Here is a 27,120-nt window from a genome sequence, read left to right as displayed (position 1 = left end):
CCCTTGCTTCTGCTGGGTTGTGGCAGCTTTCCGCCATCATTAGCTATGTGTACATGGACAACGTTTATCTAATCTGTACATCATTCGTATTAGAATGTTACTGTGCACCTTGAAAACAATGATCATGCATCACACCTTAAATCGGAATACTTTGACATGCGCAGAACCTAACATATACGGACAGGTGTGTTTTTGTTTGTGCTGTGGTGCTATCTTTTGTCCGAGTCGGCTCGCTGCAGGTGCTGAAGAAGCAGTAAACATTCCATTGTAAACAAACATGGCTTTGTGCATTTCTGCTTGTCCGATGTTATCATGGTATTTGTTTATAATTAGTTTCTTCCGTTCACTACTTTTATTTTACCCTATCTTTTTGAAATGGAGCTGTTTTGTGCTTTTTATGTTGTGATTGTTTACGTGTTGTGGCACGTCTTCGTGTTACGACATTCTTTGTATGAGCTTGATGCTAGCAGTTAGCACTTGGAGTAGCTGTAATGTTGTGAATAAAACAACTCGTTAAAACGGCAACTGGATCACTTATTTTATTGTTAGATCGATACATGACACTCAAGAACATACTTTTTTGGGTAGTCTTGTTATAAAGCAACAAATTCAACAGTGTATAACGCTACGTTGCATAGGGGGGAGACAGCAGCAAGACCTTCGCCTCATTCCGACACTATTACATTTAGTCCCACCTCCATATAAGTATAGCTGACATCAAAGACATGCGCAAAAAACGAATTTCAGAATATGTGTTTTCATGCGCTACAATTCGAATGACTATTGGCATAAACCACCCGTCTCAATCGGAATTAGATGTGTGATCGGGTCAGAATATTCCGGATGGGGTGTTTACATGAAGAATTTTTATTCCGGTAGGCTTTTAATCCGCTAAAATGTCCACGTTCACATAGCTACTGTGTGAATGTGGAAATAGTGTTAAAGCGCTTTCAGTACCCTGCAGGTAGAGAAGCGCTATATATAAGTATAATCAATGTATTTATTGGTTTGTACTGTATCATTTTAAGGTTTTATTTAAATGAAAAGTGTGCAACAAATACAATCTATTATTATTTCTGGCGGTCCTTGTGACATCCTACTTTGTTCAGCGGTCCTTGAACGCAGCGTAAAAATCACCATTGTCTCGTATTCCTCTGAGTATGGAACGATCATTGTGTCCTAAGAGAGCACAGCTTGTAGGTTCAATGTGCAAAATTTAGGTCTTTAGTTGCTCAGGCTGGAATATGTTTATCAATTTAGATTAGAGTGTGTCGTTTCTTAATGGGGAAAGACATTAATGTCTCTTTTTTTCATGTCAGCATTTAAGATAGCAATCATGCGCCAGTCAGTCTGTGAGTTTATCAAACTGCAGTTATTAATCACAGTTTTTTGATAATTTCAATTCAAAACATTAATACTAACCGTCGGGAGTTTTGCCAGAGTTATCATTGATACTGTTTATCACTACATCCCTAGTCAGAATGTATACCTTTTGCAGAGTTTCCAAATTGCAACAACTTGACTCTCTTGACTTCCATCTGCTCCATCGTTTCACCCTCTTCTCCGTGTTTGCTTCTGGAAGCAGCAATTCATCTTCTGTTCGTATATTCAGGTTAAAAAAGATAAGGTTGTAAATCCTCTTTTGGCCAAAAATAGTCGACTTTGTTGTCTGTTACAAAGTGTGCCATGATTAGAACAGACTTGTGTGATTGTTTGCTGAAATAGGAACACAGTAAATGCTGGAAGTCAGATTTGCAATGCTATGGAAACGGAAATAAATTCTCCTGACATAGAAGTCCCGCTATTGATTAAAATTACCTAAATACGGCATATATTGTACGTATTACATATTGTTACGAACGTGTCTGATAGAACATTATATATATACTTGCAGCATGTCTATAACATGTTGATGGAGGGTTTTGAAATTGTTTAGAGGGCTTTGAAGCTGTGGCTTTTGCAGCCCTTTGAGACACTCGTGATTTAGGGCTCTATAAGTAAACATTATCGATTGATTGATTGAAGGCTACAACAGTGGCTCCCATTACCGCATCTTGAAAGCATATGTTTTTTATCACCTTTACATCTTTAACACCCCACCGACCCCCCAAAAAGACATGTGTATTCTTGTCTTTCATAATGATAGTAAATAATAGGCAAAAAAACTAAAAGCCGAGTGTCCATTGACTTCAATACGGGAGCATAGAGTGGGTTGTTCCACTGCAGCCAGCTAGACAATCATTTAATAAATGCTTAGCCTTGTCCCGCCCGTGGACACTGAGCGTCTCTAAACTTATACAAACACATTGCTGTCTGAGCAACTAAGATATTCAATTGTGTGCATTAAACCTACAAGCTGTGCTTGTCGGTTGTTTACTTACTTATGGTATATTTTTTTATTTCCTTATTTCTTCTTTCACTGTTCTGTTACAAACAGAGAACAAAGAAATGGGATAAAACTGCTATAATATGAAAAGTGTCAGGTAGTTCTACAATTCAAACCATTATTTAATACAATACAAGCTTAGCCATTTAAACAGATATAATACTGGACTAAAACACCATCAATAAAGCATAAGAAACATGCAAAATAGTAGGTATTCTGACCGTGAGAGTGTGCATATTGTGTGTATACTAGTTATTATTTTTTAATAACTTGGTCAAAAGATTTCAGTGTGCATGAAAGTACTTTTTGAGCACATTCAACAATACTGCGATATTGATAATCAATCAAATTTGATTCATAGAGCACTTTTGATACACAGCAAGTGGCAACACAACTTGCTTCACATCAAAAAAGATAGGAGATAAGAAAACACACACAACACAATTGACAATAAAACATGGCATTGTACTAAGAATTGAGGAAAAAGGCCATCTTTAAGTACAGTGATAATTGTGATTTGAAGTGTTCATATTCTTACGTCTTTACAATATAAAAATAGAATAATATTTTTAAGTTAGAAATGAAAAAAAAAACTAAACAAAAGCTGTATTGGCTCTTTTGATACCAGCAATAATTGCGTCAGTCAACCCACTATCCTCACACAACTTCCTGGTTTGGTGCCCACAATAATGAGTGCACTTGACAGTGATGATGTGCTGTATCATGTCTAAGAATCTACTTAGAGTGAAGAGCTGGTCCAAGCCCAGATAGGAAGTTATTGACTCATTCTGCTGATAGTTTTATCTTTAAATATCTTCTGCACACTCCCTCCAGCTAACAATTTTTTTTGACGGCATTATAAAAAGCTTACAGGCATGCTAAAAACAGCCCATCTTGCGCTGCTCTTCAACTTAAATAGACTGACAGCTCTTTTCTTCCTCCTTTTTGTGTTCCATCTGGATCCTCCTGTCACAGGGCATCACTGCTCATCAACACACACTGTGCTGGCTCCTGTACTCATGTACAGGCGGGCCAAACAATAGCAGATATTCACTGAAAATGGGGTCTAAAGTGCAGATGCGTGCATGGAGAGACAATAATGGCAGCAGAGGTGCCGTTGTACAGTAGTTTGGAGAACGTCCTAGACATGGTGGTATATAGACATTTTTAAAGAGATCAGAGACAAAAACGTCAGCTCTTGTTTTAGCAGCAAAGGGCTGAACTGTTGGGGGGTTGCGATGAAGGGGGTGGAGGCTGTCAATACACACGTCTCAAGGATCATTTGGACCACGCATGTCAGAGTGAATGGACTCAGTTTCCTCACAAAAGGAGGCCACTGTTCTACAGAGTGCCGCTTTTGCATTTAAGCTCATAAATAATACTTAGACTAGCATTAACATAAGTACTCTTGTATTACTGTGATCGCCAGTTCTTATTCAATTTTCAACTGCAACTTGAAAGAGTTTCAGTTAAAAACATCTTTGATGTATTTACAGCCTGTTTCTTTAAAAAAAAAAAAGATTTTTTTTTTTACAGGAATAGAATCTTGTGATGAGCACTGTGCAACATTACTTGATTGACCATGAGTAAAATGAAAATCAGTCCCTTGAAAAGTTCTGCCATCATGTGGATAATATTGACCCCAACGCAAGAGGGTATTTTGTCCCCCGAAAAACAAGTCTGAAAAGGACAGATGTTTATGTACTTTTAGGTTTTGAGAGGCAAAACCATCAAACAACTGTCGAGCATATACCATTAGTCATTGCACTGCTATTGAAAACCTGCTGAAATAGACAAAGTTTGTAATTTCTTTGTATTTGGCTTTCCAAAAGCAGGTGTTGATATATAAATAGTGAAAAACTACTAGTAGTGGGAGTCATCTTTAGTCATTTAAAGCCCTCTAAAAATTGTCCAAAAACTTCTAACAACTCTCAATTTACATGCCATCCATCGATTCATCCATCCACCTTCTTCCCCTTATCCGAGGTCGGGTCACGGGGGCAGTAGCCTAAGCACGGAAACCTAGACTTCCTTCTCCCCAGCCACTTCGTCCAGCTCCTGCCGGGGGATCCCGAGGCATTCCCAGGCCATGCCGTCACCTGCATATTAACCAAGCTATAACAGCATTTTTGTTGTTAGAGCTATCACAGAGGAACTACTTTTCTTGCGTAGTGAGACATCGCCTTGGTCCCACTGCTCATTTGGCCTCTAGCGACAGGTAAGCCAGCCACTTCAACTTCTGTGTGCTGCTGCTGTGTCATTTGTGAGTTTGGAAAAGTTAATGCTTAGTTATAAATCATGTCTCTCATCTGTTTAGTAGAAGGTTGTGGCACCAAGCCGAAGTAAGTCAGCTTTAAGAATTAATTTGAAAGTAAAAATCCAGACTGACTCAAGCAGTGGATAGTTACATTAAACATGGCTCGCAGAAAATGGAACAAATTATACAACATGACAAAATCGCTCAGAAGACTTAAAGGCCTACTGAAACCCACTACTATCGACCACGCAGTCTGATAGTTTATATATCAATGATGAAATATTAACATTGCAACACATGCCAATACGGCCTTTTTAGTTTACTAAATTGCAATTTTAAATTTCCCGGGAGTTTCTTGTTGGAAACGTCGCGGAATGATGACGTGTACGCATGACGTCACAAACTGTTAGGAAATATTAGCGCTGCGCACTCACACAGCTAAAAGTAGTCTGCTTTAACCGCATAATTACACAGTATTTTGGACATCTGTGTTGCCGAATCTTTTGCAATTTGTTCAATTAATAATGGAGAAGTCAAAGTAAAAATATGGAGTTGGGAAGCTTTAGCCTTGAGCCACACAAACACACAGTGATTCCTTGTTTAAAATTCCCGGAGGTGAAGCTTTCCTATAGTTCAGAGCGGTCAAGCGAACATGGATCCCGACCAAATGTCAACCAGCAGTTTTCAGTGAGAAAATTGTGGTAAAAAGTCGCCACTTACCGGAGATCAGATGAGCTTGTGGCATCCATACAGCTGCCGTCGACTTCCATCAGACACTGGCCTCAAGACACCCGTGGACAAACCCCTCTGACTATCAGGTACTATTAAACTCACTAAAACACTAGCAACACAATAGAAAGATAAGGGATTTCCCAGAATTATCCTAGTAAATGTGTCTAAAAACATCTGAATCCGTCCCAATACAATTTTTTTTTTTTAACTTGATTGATAGATTTATTTTTTTCTAGGCCGTCGCTATCAATATCCTCAAACACAAATCTTTCATCCTATCTTAAATTAATGGGGAAATTGTCGTTTTCTCGGTCCGAAAAGCTCTTTTTGTTGGAGGCTCCCATTAAAAACAATGTGAGGATGTGAGGAGCCCTCAACGGGTGACGTCATCGTCTGCGACTTTCGGTAAAGGCGGGGCTTTTCTATTAGCGACTAAAAGTTGCGAACTTTATCGTAGATGTTCTCTATTAAATCTTTTCAGCAAAAGTATGGCAATATCGCAAAATGATCAAGTATGACACATAGAATGGACCTACTATCCCCGTTTAAATAAGAAAATCTCATTTTATTAGGCCTTTAAGCTAATGCTCATTTGCTCCAAACATTCTTTATTATAGGAGTGAGAATTATACAGAATGTTCCAGCTCAATGGGAAGCACATGTCCAGTGCTGAAAGATACAACCATCTCAGTGAGCGGGGGCACATTGTGACTGTTGAGCCGTTGTCCGACATGATAACGCTCCAAGGCTTTCACAAAGTCTGCCATAATTATTGGTAGCAAACATAAAAAGTGCTCCCTATGCTGTTGTTTGGAAATGGGAATCTTTGGGCACCTCACAGTTCGATTACGATTACAATTCAGGAGCTACGAATCGATTATACATACAGCTTTAATTATTATATTGTGTATAATGATTAAATTGTTTAGTGTTAATGTATGTTATGTTATTATTATGATATATTATATATGTATTATATTTAATTATTAATATTAATAATATGTTTAGTTGTCTACAAGGTTCCTCCTTTGGCTACTGACATATGCAGTATTGCGTCATTTGCGTTTTTTTGTATTAGTGCACATGCACACACACACATGTATGTATATATATACATCAATCAATCATCAATCAATGTTTACTTATATAGCCCTAAATCACTAGTGTCTCAAAGGGCTGCACAAACAACCACAGTCCATAGTGGATCCAACAACAGCAGCGAGAGTCCCGTTCACAGCGGAGCCATCAGGAAACCATCCCAAGCGGAGGCGTATCAGCAGCGCAGAGATGTCCCCAGCCGATACACAGGCAAGCAGTACATGGCCACCGGCAGATCAACTGGTCTAAAAAGGGAGTTTATTTAAAGGCTAGAGTATACAAATGAGTTTTAAGGTGAGACTTAAATGCTTCTACTGAGGTGGCATCTCGAACTGTTACCGGGAGGGCATTCCAGAGTACTGGAGCCCGAACGGAAAACGCTCTATAGCCCGCAGACTTTTTTTGGGCTTTGGGAATCACTAATAAGCCGGAGTCCTTTGAACGCAGATTTCTTGCCGGGACATATGGTACAATACAATCGGCAAGATAGGATGGAGCTAGACCGTGTAGTATTTTATACGTAAGTAGTAAAACCTTAAAGTCACATCTTAAGTGCACAGGAAGCCAGTGCAGGTGAGCCAGTACAGGCGTAATGTGATCAAACTTTCTTGTTCTTGTCAAAAGTCTAGCAGCCGCATTTTTTACCAACTGTAATCTTTTAATGCTAGACATGGGGAGACCTGAAAATAATACGTTACAGTAGTCGAGGCGAGACGTCACAAACGCATGGATAATGATCTGAATATAATATATGTGTGTATATACATATATATAATATATGTGTGTATATAGATATATATAATATACGTGTGTATATACATATATATAATATATGTGTGTATATACATATATATAATATATGTGTGTATATACATATATATGAACGACTAGAGATGTGCTGTCTGCTACAGTAAGTGATATAATAGGTTCTTTCAACATTCTTTCAACACATAATGTTGAAATAATGTTAGTTAATGGTTCTCCCATGGTTAGATGGAACCAAACCTAGAACTAACGTTTAGAAAACATAATCATTAATACCGCATTTTGGAAACGTCCGTATTAGTTTACATACAGCAGCACTAGGTAACTTCTCAACCTTTATAAAATATTTTCATAACTTTTGGGATGATACATCGACTTACAACTCGTTTAATGACACCTCTGTCATGGCCTGAAGGGGTCTGTATCGCTTTTAGTACTCCGTTTATTGAGGAGTAGAGATGGGTGAAATAATCGATTTTTAGATGCATTGCAATTCCGACATGGACGATTTTAAAATCAATTAGTAAACATTGATAATCGATGTATTTGTTGTAAATACAGTAAAGAAGACAGTATTAAAATTCACCTCAGCGAGAGATCCGACAAGCTCCTTTATTTTATGGCACTTATGTTCCAGTTTTGCGCACATTTCCATTAATTTAAAAAATGTCAAAATTAATTTAACCGTTTTTGATTACAAATGCACTGTTTTTCAAAGTTGCAAGTGATAAACAAGTATTTAAAGAAATGAAAAGAAATGTAGAACTGCATTAATATATATATATAAATTAAAGATGTATCAGTAACCGATTTTTAATCAAATCGTAGCTCCTGAATCGTCAAATCATGAGGTGCCCAAAGATTCCCACCTCTGTTGAGGAGGGTGGCAGGAACCATGCCACACAAAAAACTGTTTCCCCATTCGTTAACAAGTTGGAAGTCGATGCGAACGCATACGTGTCGCTAGAAAACAAAAAGAAGAAGATGAAGAAGGCCTACGTGTAATTACTTATATCATGGCCAAACTCCGAAACAACCAAAGAAATGAAAAGTTTGGTCTGAGGAGACACAAAAAGAAAAGTGGAGCTTACTGGGATACAAGGTCAGTCAGGATCAACATTTCCCCCTTTCACTCGCTGGTGTGAGCACAAAGATGAGGACTTTCAGACCAATGTTGTCTTGGCTGTGTTCCTGCTGGACTAGTAAATCAATCAATCAATCAATGTTTATTTATATAGCCCTAAATCACAAGTGCCTCAAAAGGCTGCACAAACCACGACGACATCCTCTATAGAGCCCACATAAGGGCAAGGAGAAACTCACCCCAGTGGGACGTCGACAATGATGACTATGAGAAACCTTGGAGAGGACCGCATATGTGGGCAAACCCCCCCGCCAGGGGACCGAAAGCAATGGATGTCGAGCGGATCTATCATGATATTGTGAAAGTCCAATCCATAGTGGATCTAACATAACCGCAAAAATCCAGTCCAAAGTGGATCCAATATAGTAGCGAGAGTCCCGTCCATAGTGGAGCCAGCAGGAAACCATCCCAAGCAGAGGCGGATCAGCAGCGCAGAGATGTCCCCAGCCGATACACAGGCGAGCGGTCCATCCTGGGTCCCGACTCTGGACGAGCGGTCCATCCTGGGTCCCGACTCTGGACAGCCAGTACTTTATCCATGGCCACCGGACCGGACCCCCTCCACAAAAGAGGGGGGGACATAGGAGAAAAAGAAAATAAATGGCAGATCAACTGGTCTAAAAAGGGGGGTCTATTTAAAGGCTAGAGTATACAAATGAGTTTTAGGATGAGACTTAAATGCTGCTACTGAGGTAGCATCTCGAACTGTTACCGGATAGGGCATTCCAGGGTACTGGAGCCCGAATGGAAAACGCACTACAGCCCGCAGACTTTTTTTGGACTCTGGGAATTACTAATAAGCCGGAGTCCTTTGAACGCGGATTTCTTGCCCGGACATATGGTACAATACAATTGGCAAGATAGGCTGGAGCTAGACCGTGTAGTATTTTATACGTAATTAGTAAAACCTTAAAGTCACATCTTAAGTGCACAGGAAGCCAGTGCAGGTGAGCCAGTACAGGCGTAATATGATCAAACTTTCACAGCCATTAGAGACACGTAGCTTAGTGGCAATAGTACAGCGTCAGTTTGACACTGTATGTGCTATTCCTCATAGGAAATGTGGTGTTCTTCTGGCAAGACACCACCACCTTCGACCACTGGCGCCGCCAAACAACCAAAACCAAAAATGTCTTAAGTGGGGCTTTAACATACCTAAATAATCAATGTGTGGACATGTATCCATTGATTTCTGAATCTCCGACGTTCTAATTGTGATGCATCGGAGATTCCACCATTTTACTACCTCTATTGTTGTTCTTGTTGACGTGGGTAGCGTTGGTTGCTATGCGCTCTGTGAAATCAATGCGCCCAAGGGAAGAAGTCCCACAAATGCTTTAAATGACCAAAATACTTTAAATAATAGAGTTTATCATGAATGCGTTTTCTACAATAATAAATACAAACTTAAAGCATGTACATAAATCATTGTTGGTGGTTTTTGGATGTTTTGAGATGTCTTTATAGGTGAAATAGATGAGTCCCCATTAACTGCACTGTTTTGCTGCGTCTTACAAGCAGTTTTTTACTATTTAGATTGCACATTAAAGCATACTTGCCAATCCTACCGGATTTTCCGGGAGACTCCTGAAATTCAGCGCCTCTCCAAAAAACCTCCCGGGAAAAATTTTCTCCCGAAATTCAGGCGGAGCTGGAGGCAACGCCCCCTCCAGGTCCATGCGGACCTGAGTGACGTGTCGACAGCCTGTTTTCACGTACGCTTTCCCTAAACAGCGAGCCTGCCCAATGACGTTATAACTGTAGAATGATCGAGGGCGAGTTCTTGGTTTCTTATGTGGGTTTATTGTTAGGCAGTTTCATTAATTTCCTCCCAGCCCGGTAACAACACACAACAAGAGTAGTCACGTTTTCGTCTAGCAATGTTGTGGCACTCTTAAACCGGACAATACTGCCATCTACTGTACATACAATAGAATAGAATGTACTTTATTGATCCCTGGGGGAAATTCAGCACCACAGTTCGCTCACAATAAACTATGATAATAATAAATAATATAATATATGTTATATATAATATATAATATATGAATAATATATATTCTACATATATTTTACATTTAAGTGCAATCAAGGAACATATGCATTATACAGTCTGATGGCTGTCGGTATGAAGGACCTCCTGTGTGGTTCCGTGTTACATTTTGGGGGTCTGAGCCTTCCACTGAACATGCTCATTCTCTCCGCAAGGTCCAAGTGTAGTGGGTGGGAGGTGTTGTCCATAAAGGCTAGGAGTTTTGCTAGACTTCTTCTCTCTGACACCACCGCCAGAGAGTCTAGCTGTGCATGCATATGTTTGGAAAAATAGTGACAGAGAATATGGACGATTTAACCCTTAACTCAACAATGAGTAGATGAGTGTTATGTGTGTGTAGATGTGTAAATAAATGAACACTGAATTTCAAGTATTTCCTTTATTTATACATATATATAGCTAGAATTCACTGAAAGTCAAGTATTTCTTATATATATATATATACAGTATATATACTCCTCTCTGAGCTGCAACCTTATCGTGGTAGAGGAGTTTGCGTGTCCCAATGATCCTAGGAGCTATGTTGTCCGGGGGCATAAAGCCCCCTGGTAGGGTCTCCCAAGGCAAACAGGTTCTAGGTGAGGGATCAGACAAAGAGCAGCTCGAAGACCTTTATGAAGATGATAAACCATGGACCCAGATTTCCCTCGCCCGGACGCGGGTCACCGGGGCCCCCCTCTGGAGCCAGGCCCGGAGGTGGGGCACGATGGCGAGCGCCTGGTGGCCGGGCCTGTACCCATGGGGCCCGGCCGGGCACAGCCCGAAGAGGCAACGTGGGTCACCCCTCCAATGGGCTCACCACCCATAGCAGGGGCCATAAAGGTCGGGTGCATTGTGAGCTGGGCGACAGCCGAAGGCAGGGCACTTGGCGGTCCGATCCTCGGCTACAGAAGCTAGCTCTTGGGACGTGGAACGTCACGTCACTGGGGGGGAAAGAGCCTGAGCTAGTGCGCGAAGTCGAGAAATTCCGGCTGGATATAGTCGGACTCACTTCGACGCACAGCAAGGGCTCTGGAACCACTTCTCTCGAGAGGGATTGGACTCTCTTCCACTCTGGCGTTGCCGGCAGTGAGAGGCGACGGGCTGGGGTGGCAATTCTTGTTTCCCCCCGGCTCAAAGCCTGTACGTTGGAGTTCAACCCGGTGGACGAAAGGGTAGCCTCCCTCCGCCTTCGGGTGGGGGGACGGGTCCTGACTGTTGTTTGTGCTTATGCACCAAACAGCAGTTCAGAGTACCCACCCTTTTTGGGAACACTCGAGGGAGTACTGGAAAGTGCTCCCCCGGGTGATTCCCTTGTCCTACTGGGAGACTTCAACGCTCACGTTGGCAACGACAGTGAAACCTGGAGAGGCGTGATTGGGAAGAATGGCCGCCCGGATCTGAACCCGAGTGGTGTTTTGTTATTGGACTTTTGTGCTCGTCACAGTTTGTCGATAACAAACACCATGTTCAAACATAAGGGTGTCCATATGTGCACTTGGCACCAGGACACCCTAGGCCGCAGTTCCATGATCGACTTTGTAGTTGTGTCATCGGATTTGCGGCCTCATGTTTTGGACACTCGGGTGAAGAGAGGGGCGGAGCTTTCTACCGATCACCACCTGGTGGTGAGTTGGCTGCGATGGTGGGGGAGGATGCCGGACAGACCTGGGAGGCCCAAACGCATTGTGAGGGTCTGCTGGGAACGTCTGGCAGAGTCTCCTGTCAGACAAAGTTTCAATTCCCACCTCCGGAAGAACTTTGAACATGTCACGAGGGAGGTGCTGGACATTGAGTCCGAGTGGACCATGTTCCGCACCTCTATTGTCGAGGCGGCAGATCGGAGCTGTGGCCGCAAGGTAGTTGGTGCCTGTCGGGGCGGCAATCCTAAAACCCCTTGGTGGACACCAGCGGTGAGGGATGCCGTCAAGCTGAAGAAGGAGTCCTATCGGGTCCTTTTGGCTCATAGGGCTCCGGAGGCAGTGGACAGGTACCGACAGGCCAAGCGGTGTGCAGCTTCAGCGGTCGTGGAGGCAAAAACTCGGACATGGGAAGAGTTCGGGGAAGCCATGGAAAACGACTTCCGGACGGCTTCGAAGCGATTCTGGACCACCGTCCGCCGCCTCAGGAAGGGGAAGCAGTGCACTATCAACACCGTGTATGGTGCGGATGGTGTTCTGCTGACCTCGACTGCGGATGTTGTGGATAGGTGGAAGGAATACTTCGAAGACCTCCTCAATCCCACCAACACGTCTTCCTATGAGGAAGCAGTGCCTGGGGAATCTGTGGTGGACTCTCCTATTTCTGGGGCTGAGGTCGCTGAGGTAGTTAAAAAGCTCCTCGGTGGCAAGGCCCCAGGGGTGGACGAGATCCGCCCGGAGTTCCTTAAGGCTCTGGATGCTGTGGGGCTGTCTTGGTTGACAAGACTTTGCAGCATCGCGTGGACATCGGGGGCGGTACCTCTGGATTGGCAGACCGGGGTGGTGGTTCCTCTCTTTAAGAAGGGGGACCGGAGGGTGTGTTCCAACTATCGTGGGATCACACTCCTCAGCCTTCCCGGTAAGGTTTATTCAGGTGTACTGGAGAGGAGGCTACGTCGGATAGTCGAACCTCGGATTCAGGAGGAACAGTGTGGTTTTCGTCGTGGTCGCGGAACTGTGGACCAGCTCTATACTCTCGGCAGGGTTCTTGAGGGTGCATGGGAGTTTGCCCAACCAGTCTATATGTGCTTTGTGGACTTGGAGAAGGCATTCGACCGTGTCCCTCGGGAACTCCTGTGGGGAGTGCTCAGAGGGTATGGGGTATCGGACTGTCTTATTGTGGCGGTCCGTTCCCTGTACGATCAGTGCCAGAGCTTGGTTCGCATTGCCGGCAGTAAGTCGAACACATTTCCAGTGAAGGTTGGACTCCGCCAAGGCTGTCCTTTGTCACCGATTCTGTTCATAACTTTTATGGACAGAATTTCTAGGCGCAGTCAAGGCGTTGAGGGGTTCCGGTTTGGTAACCGCAGGATTAGGTCTCTGCTTTTTGCAGATGATGTGGTCCTGATGGCTTCATCTGACCGGGATCTTCAGCTCTCGCTGGATCGGTTCGCAGCCGAGTGTGAAGCGACCGGAATGAGAATCAGCACCTCCAAGTCCGAGTCCATGGTTCTCGCCCGGAAAAGGGTGGAGTGCCATCTCCGGGTTGGGGAGGAGACCCTGCCCCAAGTGGAGGAGTTCAAGTACCTAGGAGTCTTGTTCACGAGTGAGGGAAGAGTGGATCGTGAGATCGACAGGCGGATCGGTGCGGCGTCTTCAGTAATGCGGACGTTGTACCGATCCGTTGTGGTGAAGAAGGAGCTGAGCCGGAAGGCAAAGCTCTCAATTTACCGGTCGATCTACGTTCCCATCCTCACCTATGGTCATGAGCTTTGGGTCATGACCGAAAGGATAAGATCACGGGTACAAGCGGCCGAAATGAGTTTCCTCCGCCGTGTGGCGGGGCTCTCCCTTAGAGATAGGGTGTGAAGCTCTGCCATCCGGGAGGAACTCAAAGTAAAGCCGCTGCTCCTCCACATCGAGAGGAGCCAGATGAGGTGGTTCGGGCATCTGGTCAGGATGCCACCCGAACGCCTCCCTAGGGAGGTGTTTAGGGCACGTCCAACTGGTAGGAGGCCACGGGGAAGACCCAGGACACGTTGGGAAGACTATGTCTCCCGGCTGGCCTGGGAACGCCTCGGGATCCCCCGGGAAGAGCTAGACGAAGTGGCTGGGGAGAGGGAAGTCTGGGTTTCCCTGCTTAGGCTGTTGCCCCCGCGACCCGACCTCGGATAAGCGGAAGATGATGGATGGAATATACAGTTATATATATATATGAAATACTTGACTCTTTGCCACGCCCCGCACGCATTTAGTTGTATTCAATGTTAGAAAATGACGATATGGCTGTCACGAAAATACATTTTAAAGTATTTGGCTTTCATGACTCTCTCAGCCAAAAAGGTTCCCGACCCCTGCATTAAAGGTACAGACGTGGGATTTGTCTCACATATGGATTTTTGGATGGTGGGCAAAACAAACAAAGTGCAGTTTTCCTTTAATATAAAAGTGAAATAGAAAGTTTAGATGCATCAATAATAGACGGCATTGGTTTCTACGCAAATGTTTTCTGTGTGAAATCATCAAACCATAAGGACCTGTGTTATTTAATACTTCCTTCATCTTTCTCTAATGAAGAACGTCATATTTACCGTGAATTTTATCCACAGAAATGATAAAAATTTCAGAAGACCTCAATTATGAATAGAAACCGTTGTGTACTCTCTTTTGGCTTTACTGCCCAGTTGAGAGTCAAATAGTACCAAACCCTTGCAAGTTAGCATGTTTTAATGTTGTGTGTGCAGTGCTGCGGGAGGCAAAGAATTGCCTTACGAGGTGCAGAGAGCCCAGGAGATCAACAGAATATTCGGACCCAAAGGAAGTCCCGAGGCCTATGACGTCATCTTTGACCTCCACAACACCACGTCCAACATGGGCTGCACTCTTATTCTGGAGGACTCTAAAGACCACTTCAATCTGCAGATGATGAACTACATCAAGGTTGTTTTTGATATTGATTATTATTCATGTGTCAATATGTTTTTTAAAGCACCCAATGAAAAACAATAATAGGTGGACACATATCACATCTTCCTTACTGTTATTTTTTCATGTGCAGAATAGTTAATGTGTCACTGGGGAGATTCAGTAAACTGTTTTGTCCCCTAGTGACCCGTGTCATTAGGTTACCCCAGCTTAATGTGGTTAAGGCAGGAGCGATAACAACCCAGTTAGGCTGTAAATATTATGTGCTAGGTCCAGCTAAAGATTTATGTTGTTGGTTTCATGATTATAAGTACACCCCTTTATTAATATACAAGCACATTTAAAAAACAGTATGCGTAGGCTATCACCCAAGTTAAAGTTAAAGTACCAATGATTGTCACACACACACTAGGTGTGGTGAAATTTGTCCTCAGCATTTGACCCATCCCCTTGTTCCACCTCCTGGGAGGTGAGGGGAGCAGTGGGCAGCAGCTGTGCCGCGCCGGGAAATTATTTTTGGTGATTTAACCCCAATCCCAACCATTGATGCTGAGTGCCAAGCAGGGAGGTGATGGGTCCCATTTTTATAGTCTTTGGTATGACTCGGGCGGGGTTTGAACTCACAACTTAACGATCTCAGGGCGGACACTCAAACCACTAAGCCACTGAGTACGTAGGGTCAATTATGGGTCAGTTTTGTACCAACATTTCCAAAACCAATTTGGAAATTAATTTTTGTAATATTTAGTTGGAAGTTTGGAAACTTTTTGTGGGAATGAAAGGAAATTCACTGGAATTTTGTGCATAAACGTACACAAGCATATTCATTATATTTTTGTGAGAAGCAGACATGCATGGAAACCAACTTTTACGTATTCTTTTTTTTGAGTCAAGCAGTGTGTTGGTTTTAGGTTTTGTTTGGGAGAAACACAGTTGTTTAAATTTATATTTATTTATTTTAAGATTCCGACAAATGCTCAAATATTCCCAATAAAGTTTCTAAGTTAGAAGTTTTACTACACTCCCTATATACTTTAAAATCTTACATGTTTCTCTCCGAAAAGAAAAGAAAATTGAATTTTTTTCATACAATTTAAAAATGACTGCTTGAAATAAATTTACACACTTCATACGGCAAAAAACTGTCAGGCTTGGACTTGGATTGTGTGTGCTCTGTGACAACAAAAACAGGAGGCAAGAATAGCAAGGTGCGTGGCGGGTGATCGTGGGCTTGGAGAATGAGCAGCAAGGTCGTAGATAACAATGAAAGTTGGTGTGTAGATAACAGGACGAAGACAAGAAAAAGAGTGACTTAAATAGCTGTGATGATTAGTGAAAACAGGTGAGGCTGAGAACAGGGACGTGACAGGTGAAAACTAATGAGGTTGGCATGGAAACAAACAAAACCAGGAAGTGCAAAACGTGACTGATTGTCCAAAATCAAAAACATAACATGACAAAACAAAACATGATCCATAGGTGTGACAGAGCCCCCCCCCCCGTTAAAGACAGCTCCCAGATGTCCAAAACAAAAAACAAAACAAAACTATGATCGAGAGTCATGGGAGGGCGGGAGGGGGACATGGCGGTGGATCGCCAAACCACATGTCCCCGTATCCAACAGGGCAAGGTCAGGTGGCGGCGACGCGTGGAGGACCGAGGTGGGCGACCCGGGAACGGCCATATCCGTGGCCGACCCCCTTGGCGTGGCGGACGACCACGTAGTGGCCGACGACCACGTAATGGCCATAATTGTGGCCGACGAGGTCGGCATCTTTGGCGTGGTGGACACCCATGTAGCAGCCACTTCCGTGGCCAACAAGGAGGCGGGCGCATCGTCATCGTGGCAGGTGTTGGCGGTCGGCGTGGACTTGGTCGTGGACTTGGACTTGGACTTGGACTTGGACTTGGACTTGGACTTGGACTTGGACTTGGACTTGGAGCTGCCACTGGCGGCGCTTGGCTTCGACGTGGAGCTGCCACTGGCGGCGCTTGGCTTCGACGTGGAGCTGCCACTGGCGGCGCTTGGCTTCGACGTGGAGCTGACACTGGCGGCGCTTGGCTTCGACGTGGATCTGACACTGGCGGCGCTTGGCTTCGACGTGGATCTGACACTGGCGGCGCTTGGCTTCGACGTGGAGCTGACACTGGCGGCGCTTGGCTTCGTGGAGCTGCCACTGTCGGCGCTTGGCTTCGACGTGGAGCTGCCACTGTCGGCGCTTGGCTTCGACGTGGAGCTGACACTGGCGGCGCTTGGCTTCGACGTGGAGCTGACACTGGCGGCGCTTGGCTTCGACGTGGAGCTGACGCTGGCGGCGCTTGGCTTCGACGTGGAGCTGACACTGGCGGCGCTTGGCTTCGACGTGGAGCTGCCGCTGGCGGCGCTTGGCTTCGACGTGGAGCTGACACTGGCGGCGCTTGGCTTCGACGTGGATCTGACACTGGCGGCGCTTGGCTTCGACGTGGATCTGACACTGGCGGCGCTTGGCTTCGACGTGGAGCTGACACTGGCGGCGCTTGGCTTCGTGGAGCTGCCACTGTCGGCGCTTGGCTTCGACGTGGAGCTGCCACTGTCGGCGCTTGGCTTCGACGTGGAGCTGACACTGGCGGCGCTTGGCTTCGACGTGGAGCTGACACTGGCGGCGCTTGGCTTCGACGTGGAGCTGACGCTGGCGGCGCTTGGCTTCGACGTGGAGCTGACACTGGCGGCGCTTGGCTTCGACGTGGAGCTGACACTGGCGGCGCTTGGCTTCGACGTGGAGCTGACACTGGCGGCGCTTGGCGGCATGGACTTGGACTTTGGCGTGGACTTGGAGCTGGACGTGGACTTGGTCTTGGAGCTGGACGTGGACTTGGTCTTGGAGCTGGACGTGGACTTGATCTTGGTGCAGGTGGCCTCGCTGGAAGCTGCGGCTTAGCAGGCTGAAAGACTGGTGGATGTGGCCGTGTTGGCCGCTGTGGCTTGGCCGGTTGAAGAACTGGAAGTGGGGGATGTGCTGGTCGCTGTGGCTTGGAACCGCACCGGGCAGAACCAACCCACAAGCTCCCAGCCCAGCCCCCCCCCCCCCTCAAGGAGTGGCTGCCAGACACTTTCATCATGACCTTTTAAAGTCTTTTGGGGTGGGCGGAGGGAGGTGAGGAGGAGGGCAGAATCTTCCCCTTTAAATTGTCCATATTGTCTTTTTATTGTCTTTGTTTGATTATCTGAAAAAAAATCTTGTGGCTTGGGGGGGGCTTGAGTCCTGGGGCGCGTGGCATGTACTTTGGATGGCTGTGATTCATGTGCTCTAATGTTCAAAATCATGTTTTGGTAATGATTTATCATTGCTATGGGGTCTGAGTCTTCTGATGGAGGTGGGTGATTAACTGTGAAAGATTTGGAAAAAAAATCCTGGTCTGTGATGTCTGTTGACGATGGCGTGACGTTGTCGTGGAGAGTCCGGGCAGCTCGCGGTCCACTTCCGCCCTGAGTGGGAGGAGCTTGCTGGCGCGACGCTTCCTTTCCGCACCTGGAAGCCTTCCCCAACGTCCTTCGTTGAGGGTGACGCTTCCGGGAAGACGGCATGGTGTCATCTTCGGACCAAATGGATGTTATTGGCGCCAATTTGCCATTTGGCCCCCACATCATATCTTTGAGCACCATGGAGGAATAGCGGAGCGCTTCCTCCTCCATAGCGCGCAGCACCGCCAACGAAGCCTCGTACAAATGACCATCTGCGAAGGAGCTCTTATGCTGGGATCTTTCTGTCAGGCTTGGACTTGGATTGTGTGTGCTCTGTGACAACAAAAACAGGAGGCAAGAATAGCAAGGTGCGTGGCAGGTGATCGTGGGCATGGAGAATGAGCAGCAAGGTCGTAGATAACAATGAAAGTTGGTGTGTAGATCCCAGGACGAAGACAAGAAAAAGAGTGACCTAAATAGCTGTGATGATTAGTGAAAACAGGTGAGGCTGAGAACAGGGACGTGACAGGTGAAAACTAATGAGGTTGGCATGGAAACAAACAAACCAGGAAGTGCAAAACGTGACTGATTGTCCAAAATCACAAACAAAACATAACATGACAAAACAAAACATGATCCATAGGTGTGACAAAAACTAGAAGTGGTTAAGACTACAAATCTTGTATCCATACCAAATAAATACAGGAGCAGTATCGCCAATAATTTTTACTTCCACATTTTCAGGAACATTTAATGTTTTTGTGATTTGAATTTGTTACTAATGATTTTTATGAGAATAAAGTGCGGGATAAATATTTAATGCAAAAAAATCTATATGTATTGTGAGAGAACAAGTGAAATACGGTGTAACAATAGCAAAAACATGAATAAACAATTCCCTTATTTCTTTTTTTTTTTTTACATACAATTGAGCAAAATAAATTCAATAGTAAAGAAAAGCAAAAATTACTGACTCTCATTCAAATTATTTGGCTTTTTGCCTCAAAGCCCTCCTGTGTCCAATGACTTATTCCCTGGGTTTTTAAACAATACATACAACAATATTATAATAGAGACAATATATATTTGAAAAACACAATAAAAAATACAGATATTGTGTCAAATAAACAAAGAAAAGTGAACAATATAACTCTCAACGCTATTACTTATTGGTGTCGATAATATTGAAATGTGTATCAATCTGCTCACCTCTAATGGGAACCAACATAATTAGAATAGCTGCCACATGCCTCAATATATTGACTTCTTTTAGCAAATAAGCAAACAAAGGTAATGATAAAAACTTATGTAAAAACTTGATTGTATCATTGTTTATTTTTGCTGTTTTGCAGAAAGCCATGGCCCCTGCAAGTTGTCTTGTTCTGCTGAATGAACATCCACTGCTCAAGTATTCCACTTCACGCTCCATAGCCAAACATCCTGTGGGTGAGTACCTTAAAGCAAATTGGTTCATTGGTGACGTAGCTGTAAGAATATTTGCAGGGCAGGTACAACATCTGCATCTTTTTGATTGTTGTTTTAGGCCTGGAGGTCGGTCCTCAGCCTCAAGGAGTTTTGAGGAGTAACATATTTGAAGCTATGAGGGTCATACTCAGACATGCCCTGGACTTCATTGCTTTGTTTAATGAAGGTAAGACAGAAATGACCACAGCTGTTAACATGTACTTACTTGCAAACATGGCCAATAAGAACGGGCATAGTAATGAATGATGGTCAATTATGTACAATTAGCAGGCTATTGTACGAACACATTTTTTTCAAGTTACAACAAATTATATTTATTTTGGGGGTAATCAGAGTCACTCACCTCTTCTAAAGTTTTTTCAAACGAGGTGCAGCACTACTTTATCTCTGGTCATTTTGTATGTTTTGGCTGGCACATCCATCTTCTTAACTTTCTTGAAGATGTCGACCATTTCTTATTTTATTTCAGCCTGTGTGTGGTTCTTGGAGGACAGAGCATTGACAGGCTCACAATCTCAATCCTCTTTCCTTCGCTGGAAACACGAGAAAGAATGCTTGGGGGTGAATTCTGATTGGGCAGAGTGTCCAGATCTCAGTCACATGGCTAATTTCAATATGATTTGTGTATTTATAAGGTGGCATGGTCTGGGCTGCCCAAGCAGGAGACATCTGAGATCAATTCCATGTTAATTGGAATGTAACAAACATGTGTTTGGATTAGTGCCTGTGCAATCTTTAATACATCTGATTTTTTTATTTTAAAACCGCTGCTGTAACACTGAAATCTAATTCAGACCACAATATTTTCAAAAACCTCCGTCCCATTGCCAGCCTGGCATTTTTTTCAAAATCCTGAAAAAAACACTGGCTTCGCAGATTCATGTTCATCTCTCCAACAATACAGAGCAGTTTTAGTTCCCCACCAGAGCACTGAAACAGCCCTCCTTAAAATCACAAATGACCTCCTGTTGGTGGCAAACACGGGACTATTATCCTTCCCTCTCAATCTGAGCGCCACCTTTGTCACCAACTCTCATATATCCCACACACCCCTCGACTGGTTCCATTCATCTCTCTCTGGCCGTACTCAGTTCAACCAGTTCAATTCATTCTCATCCAGTTCATCAATCACCAATCGGAATTGACTAGCAGTGAGAACATACCCAGCACAGAGGATCGTTCCCTAGCATTGACCTTATGTAAAAAATAAGAATAATAGTACAGGTAGAAGTCGTTCTGAAAATGTCCCCAGAACAATTGAGTTTAATTCCTGGTGTGCAGTGTACATTCAATGTACCCTAAATACATACATAAAACAATTTATTTATTCAAAGAAATCCAGTGAAATTGTCCAATGAAATGTCTCCTAGTTCAGCTTGTATTTTTGAACCTACTATGATTATTCAAAGGGTTATGTAATAGGATGATGCTAAGCTATGGTCTAATTGGTCCTTGTACAGTCCTCTCAGCAGAGCAAGACACACAATGAGAGATGACAAGTTGCTCATGGGTGCGCCACAATTTCACTCACACGTACCTGCACTCAGAAGTCTGAATAGATCGAGTCCAGTGCCTGCCCGACGGAATGGTACAGCGTGTTCTATGTTGACACGCAGCAAGGCAACCCTTTTCTTCTCCATATGAGTTGCAGTCCGTCGCTTTGCACAAAACTGGGCAGTTGTTGAATACTCTTGTTTGTTCAGAGCTGGTCAGCTTCCATGTCTTCCGTGCCAATGGTGGAGCAATCTTCTGTCTCACGGCCACCCTGGTTGTGCTGATGAATGCTGTGACATGGTAATGAATCAATGTTGACGCTTTCGGAAGCCGAGTTACTTGAGGAAATAACCTGTTTTGGTATACAAGATCACATTTCTCTTAAGAGTGTAAGGGACATGTCAATAACAAACACCAACTGTGCTTTTTTCCCCCATTTTCCTATGTTACAGCCTTATTCCGAAATAAAATAAGTAAAAACATTTCCCAATACAACAACATAATGACATAATTTTTTTTAATATTTGCATGGTAATTAAAAGATAAGAACTCACAGGTACGAAAGCCTTTTCTCAATTTCAGTTTGTCTTAAAGAGGAACTGTACTTTTTTTGGAATTTTGCTTATTGTTCACAATCATTATGAGAGACATAACGACGTATGGATTTTTTAATATTAAATTTGACCACGAGTCTGTTTACAATGGAGTTTACGGCAGGTGCTCTATTCTGCCTACAAAGCCAAAAAACACCTCTATTAAGGTTTTATATACATGATGTAAGTATATATGTAATGTAGTAACAGGCTTATTTACAACATTTGATATTTATGTATTTTGATGATTTTAAGCATACACGACGCATTAATAAAAAAAAACGCATCATGACATTCGCTTTTATTTTTTCCAACATCACTAATTATTACTCACTGCAGACTTCATGAGAGCCAACAAACATAATAAAACATCACTTACTGTACACGGTCTGCTGTCATTAGCATGCCGATTTAAAGAATCTTGTTATAATCACGTTTAAATGAAGAATGACTCATAAACCTCACGAAGAGACGGCGCCTGGGACCGAGTGTTTTTCGTGTCGTTCTCGCCAATTTTGGGTCTAATTTGACTGTCAAAGTGCACCAACATGTCTGAGTTTGTCTTCAGTCTTATCCTATGCAAGATGCATGATTTATGATTTACAATAAATTTCCAGGTAGCAAGGAAGCGAGAAAGCGTCAGACTACTCGATGTCAGTAGTGCTCACGGCGCCGCTATAGTTTGTCTGAGTTAGCGCTTATAATAACAATATCACTCTATTACTTAGTTAATATTCCATCCATCTTCTACCGCTTGTCGTGTTCGGGGTTGCGGGGGGTTTGTTAATATTTAAGTCACTAAACGTAAATTGAGTATTTTTGGCGCTTTTTGGCCGGATATATATTGGGTTGTTTGTAAAACAGGGTGTGTGTGATGCGTCAGTGCAGTAGCACTGTGTAGAAGTGCTTGTAGTTGGCGCATGTTGCATGTTGCATGCTGCTTCTGCCTGCTACTGTCTTTACGGGGGGTGAAAAGAGGAGCCGAGCGCTAAGCCTCCTCTTGCCGGTACACAGCCTCTCCACCACCAAGACTCCTACAGTGCCTCCTCGCGGCCACACACGGTAACTGGGACCTGGCGGTCTCAGGCTAAACTGTAGATAATCTCAGAGCAGCAGTGGGCCCCAGAGGCGAGGTGTGCAGGCCCACCGGTGTGTGGACACGCCCTGGCATCCGCCAACCACTGCCCCATCTATGGGTCAAATAGTTGTCATTACCCAACCCCCGCACCCCCCCACACCCGCTGCCTTGTGGTACCTTTGGGAGAAGGAAAGGCTACGGGAGAAAACCCAGACAGAAAATCAGGAGTGGAGCCCCTGAGGCGACTGGGTGTCATTGCTGACCCCCTGCCGGCAGCTCCTGCAGCCAAGCCGATGCCAGATGTATTGCCTTGCTTTCCTCTGGGCCACATCGACACGGCCGAGAGGGGGATCTTGATGTCTGGGCAACCCAAGATCTCCATACTTTCTGCCCAGGCTTGCGCCACGGAGAGGGAATGAACTCCCCCAGGCGCAACCCATCGTCACTACTGACGGACGGATGCCTATGATGATGATATTGGGTTTTAAGGGCGGAATAGAGAACCTTATATCGGCTCCGCTGTAAGCAGACGTTTATTTACAAGTTAGAATGCATTAAAAAAAAAAACAATCTGTCATGTCTCTTATGATTGCGAACGATAGGCAAAATTCCCAAAAAACTGCATTTCCCCTCTTAGTCTTTTATCAAGATATAAAGTGATGCCGCAAGCTTGGCACACCTGCAGTAGATTCAGTTTGACCTTTTCTCCTTCCTTTTTTAAGTTGTATTAGTTGGTAGAGGTGGAGATAGTACATTCACATGACTGTTTAGTGTTCATCAGAGTGGTAGCTTGGGGAAAGAAACTGTTCTTAAGTTGTTTTGGCGTACAGTGATCTGTCATGCTTGCTGGAAAAGAGGAGGTTGAACAGGTTGTGAACAGTGTAAGGGGTCTGCAGTAATGCTATCTGCCTGTTTCCTGACCCTGGACCTGTATAAGTCTTTGATGGGGGAAACGGCAACACCAATTACCTTTTCTACAGTCCCGAAGGAGGGCTTCTCCTGTAGTCCACTGTCATCTCCACAATCTTGAGCGAATTCAGCTCCAGATGGTTTTAACTGCACCAGAGAGCCAGCTGTTCCACCTTCCTGTCTGTAGGCAGACTTGTTTCCAACTTGGATGAAATGGCAACATGGTGGTGTTGTCTGCAAACTTCAATAGTTTCACAGTAGGCTCTCTTGAGATGCAGTCATTGGTGGAGAGGGAGAAGAGCAGTGGGGAGAGAACACAGCCCTGGGGAGCACCAGTACTGATTATAATGAGGGATGCAATGTCAGCCTTATTTGCTACCTTCTGTCAGTCAGGAAGTTGGTGCTCCACTGACAGGTGGAGGCCAGTCACTAGGAGCTGGGTGAGTTTATGGTGCAGAATATACGGAATTATAGTGTGAAGTCCACAAACAGGATCCCAGCCTCGGTCCCTGAAGAGTCGAGGTGATGCAGAATGTGGTTTAGTTCCATGTTGACTGCATTCTTAACCAACCTGTTTGCCTGATTGGTTTTCAAGATGGTGCTGTGGATGGTACTGCGCTATCTCGTAGTTATTTTAGAAGTTTTTTGGTTAACATTGTTTGTTTGCCATGTGTCTTTCAGGCATGGAATTCCCTTCTTGCACTGTTGAAGTTTTCCGCGTTTCTGAGCGGGTCGACTACCCAAGAGACGCCAACGGAAACATCATAGCCATGGTGCACCCCAATCTACAGGTGAAAAAAAACCAAACAAGGAAAAGGACATGAGAAATGGTTGTAAAACACATAGTATAAGGTAGTGTTGTCCCATTACCAATATTTTGGTACCAAAACTTTTTCGATACTTTTCTAAACAAAGGGGACCACAAAAAAATGCATTATTGGCTTTATTTTAACAAAAAATCTTAGGGTAAATTAAACATGTTTTTTGTATTGCAAGTTTGTCCTTAAATAAAATAGTGAACATACAAGACAATTTGTCTTTTAGTACTAAGTAAGCAAATAAAGGCTCCTAATATAGTTGCTGACGTATGCAGTAACATATTGTATCATTTTCCCCTTCTATTATTTTGTCCAAATTATGAAGGACAAGTGGAAAAAAATGAATTATTAATCTACTTGTTCATTTACTATTAATATCTGCTTACTTTCTCTTTCAACATGTTCTATCTACACTTCTGTTAAAATGGAATAATCACTTATTTTTCTGTTGTTTGGAGGCTTTACATTAGTTATGGATGTTACCACAAATTTTGGTATGAATCCAACAACAAGTCGTTACAGGATCCAGGGACATATTTTCTGAGTTTATAAACATAACATACATTTAAAAAAAAACGAAAGACGATGTTGTGATGCCAACAAATATCGACATAATCATATATAGATAGATAGATAGTATTTTATTGATTCCTTCAAGAGAGTTCCCTCAGGAAAATAGTAGTATCATATCATAATATCATAGTAGTATCGACTAGATACGCTACTGTACTTGATATGAAATCTCCAGCTTAATCATTTCTTAGTTGCCGTTTGTTTATATTTTGACGCTGGTGAGCTACGGTGTGTAGTGAAGCATGTTTAGCTATTCCTCATCCTTGCAGGATGATATTTGTAAGAAACTTATTTTATTTGTCACCATGTAGGCGGGGATTAGTGATTTAGAAGTAGTTAAAACACTGCTGACTGCGGATGGACTTTAGCCGCTCTGATTCATTAGTATTGCGGTACTATACTTTTAGCCGTTATACAACCCTAGTATAATGTTACAATGAGTCACTTTTTGTTCCAGGACTGCGACTGGGAGCCACTGAACCCCGGTGACCCCATGTTCCAAACATTTGACGGGAAAACCATCGCCTTCCAAGGATCCGGCACTGTTTATCCCACGTTTATAAACGAAGCAGCCTATTATGAAAAACAACAGGCTTTTGTGACCACCAGGAGAGAAACTCTGGTGGCGAGTGGCATAAGAAAAGCTTAGAATGGCGAGAACACGCGAGCCGCCAGAACTATTTGTATATAACTTTTGCACTTTCTTCTCTTAGCAAATTTGACCATTCAGACATAACGATAGACGCCATCTTCTGCCCAGTGATTTTATTTTTTTGGCGCATTTACTGACAGCAAATCTGTTAACTATGCAAAGAGGTGGAATCTTTGCAGTGGCGATCTGATTAAACATTGTGGTTATATGATACTGTTATTTAAAGAGATACTTTTATTAAATCAACGCCTTTTATGGGATGAAATCTCCAGCTTAATCATTTTTTAGTTGCTGTATATTTTCCTTTTGATGCTCAGGAAGCTAATTAAGGAGCATGACCTACAAACTTTGACCCGAAACTGTAGTGGTTTGTCTTCCTCTTTACATATGTTTGTGACATTCTGGGAGGGTATTTGTGGCCTTTGACACTACCTTCCTGTAACTCCTGTGGTTGCATCTGTGGTGCTCTCCCATTGTTGCCTTAAAAGAGACTTGATTGCACTGCCAAATTGAACTATAAACGTGTTGGATAACGACATATTTTAATAATAATAGTATGTTTCTTTCCTTTCTACACACAAAAAGTAATATATGTGTCTATTTTGATATTCTTGTACTGTATGTTTGATGTGCTGTGTAGTTGTGTCAAGGCAGGTGTTGTTTTTTGTCATTGTTGTCATGAAGGTCACTCATTATGTTTAATAACTATGGGTGTTACCAACATTTGTATGATAAAAAAAATCAAGTTCACTGTCCTTTCAATCATGTGGAAATCATCCAACCAATAAACACAGAAAAACATGTGTTGATGCTGTAATCTCCCATGTTAAATTGCTCTGTCTGTGTAGTAACACATTGGTGCAGGTAGAGGGCGCCAGTTAACTATCATTTAAATGGCAACAGCACTTACTGCTAGAGACTAAAGTTGGACGATAATCCGAATACAGTACAGCAGGGGTCACCAACCGTTTTGAAAACAAGAGCTACTTCTTGGGTACTGATTAATGCGAAGGGCTACCAGTTTGATACACACTTAAATAAATTGCCAGAAATAGCCAATTTGCTCAATTTACCTTTAATAAATAAATCTATTTATA

General features: G+C 43.4%; 1 protein-coding gene across 1 annotated transcript in view; it reads left to right on the top strand.

Moving 5' to 3' along the window:
- The window catches only part of aspa (aspartoacylase), a 31,553-nt gene extending 4,727 nt beyond the window's left edge, over positions 1 to 26,826 (top strand). Inside the window, exons 2-6 of the mRNA XM_061897925.1 lie at positions 14,799 to 14,994; positions 19,774 to 19,867; positions 19,965 to 20,072; positions 24,662 to 24,771; positions 25,829 to 26,826. Coding sequence (XP_061753909.1) covers positions 14,799 to 14,994; positions 19,774 to 19,867; positions 19,965 to 20,072; positions 24,662 to 24,771; positions 25,829 to 26,020 — 700 coding nt within the window. The 3' untranslated portion in view covers positions 26,021 to 26,826. The remainder of the gene's footprint in view (positions 1 to 14,798; positions 14,995 to 19,773; positions 19,868 to 19,964; positions 20,073 to 24,661; positions 24,772 to 25,828) is intronic.
- The last annotated feature ends 294 nt before the right edge of the window (positions 26,827 to 27,120 follow it).

The sequence above is a fragment of the Nerophis ophidion genome, linkage group LG04 (genome assembly GCF_033978795.1).
Source record: "Nerophis ophidion isolate RoL-2023_Sa linkage group LG04, RoL_Noph_v1.0, whole genome shotgun sequence".
NCBI classification, from domain to species: Eukaryota; Metazoa; Chordata; class Actinopteri; order Syngnathiformes; family Syngnathidae; genus Nerophis; species Nerophis ophidion.
Note: the sequence above shows the minus strand (reverse complement) of the source record. Positions and strands in the feature narration are given on the sequence as shown.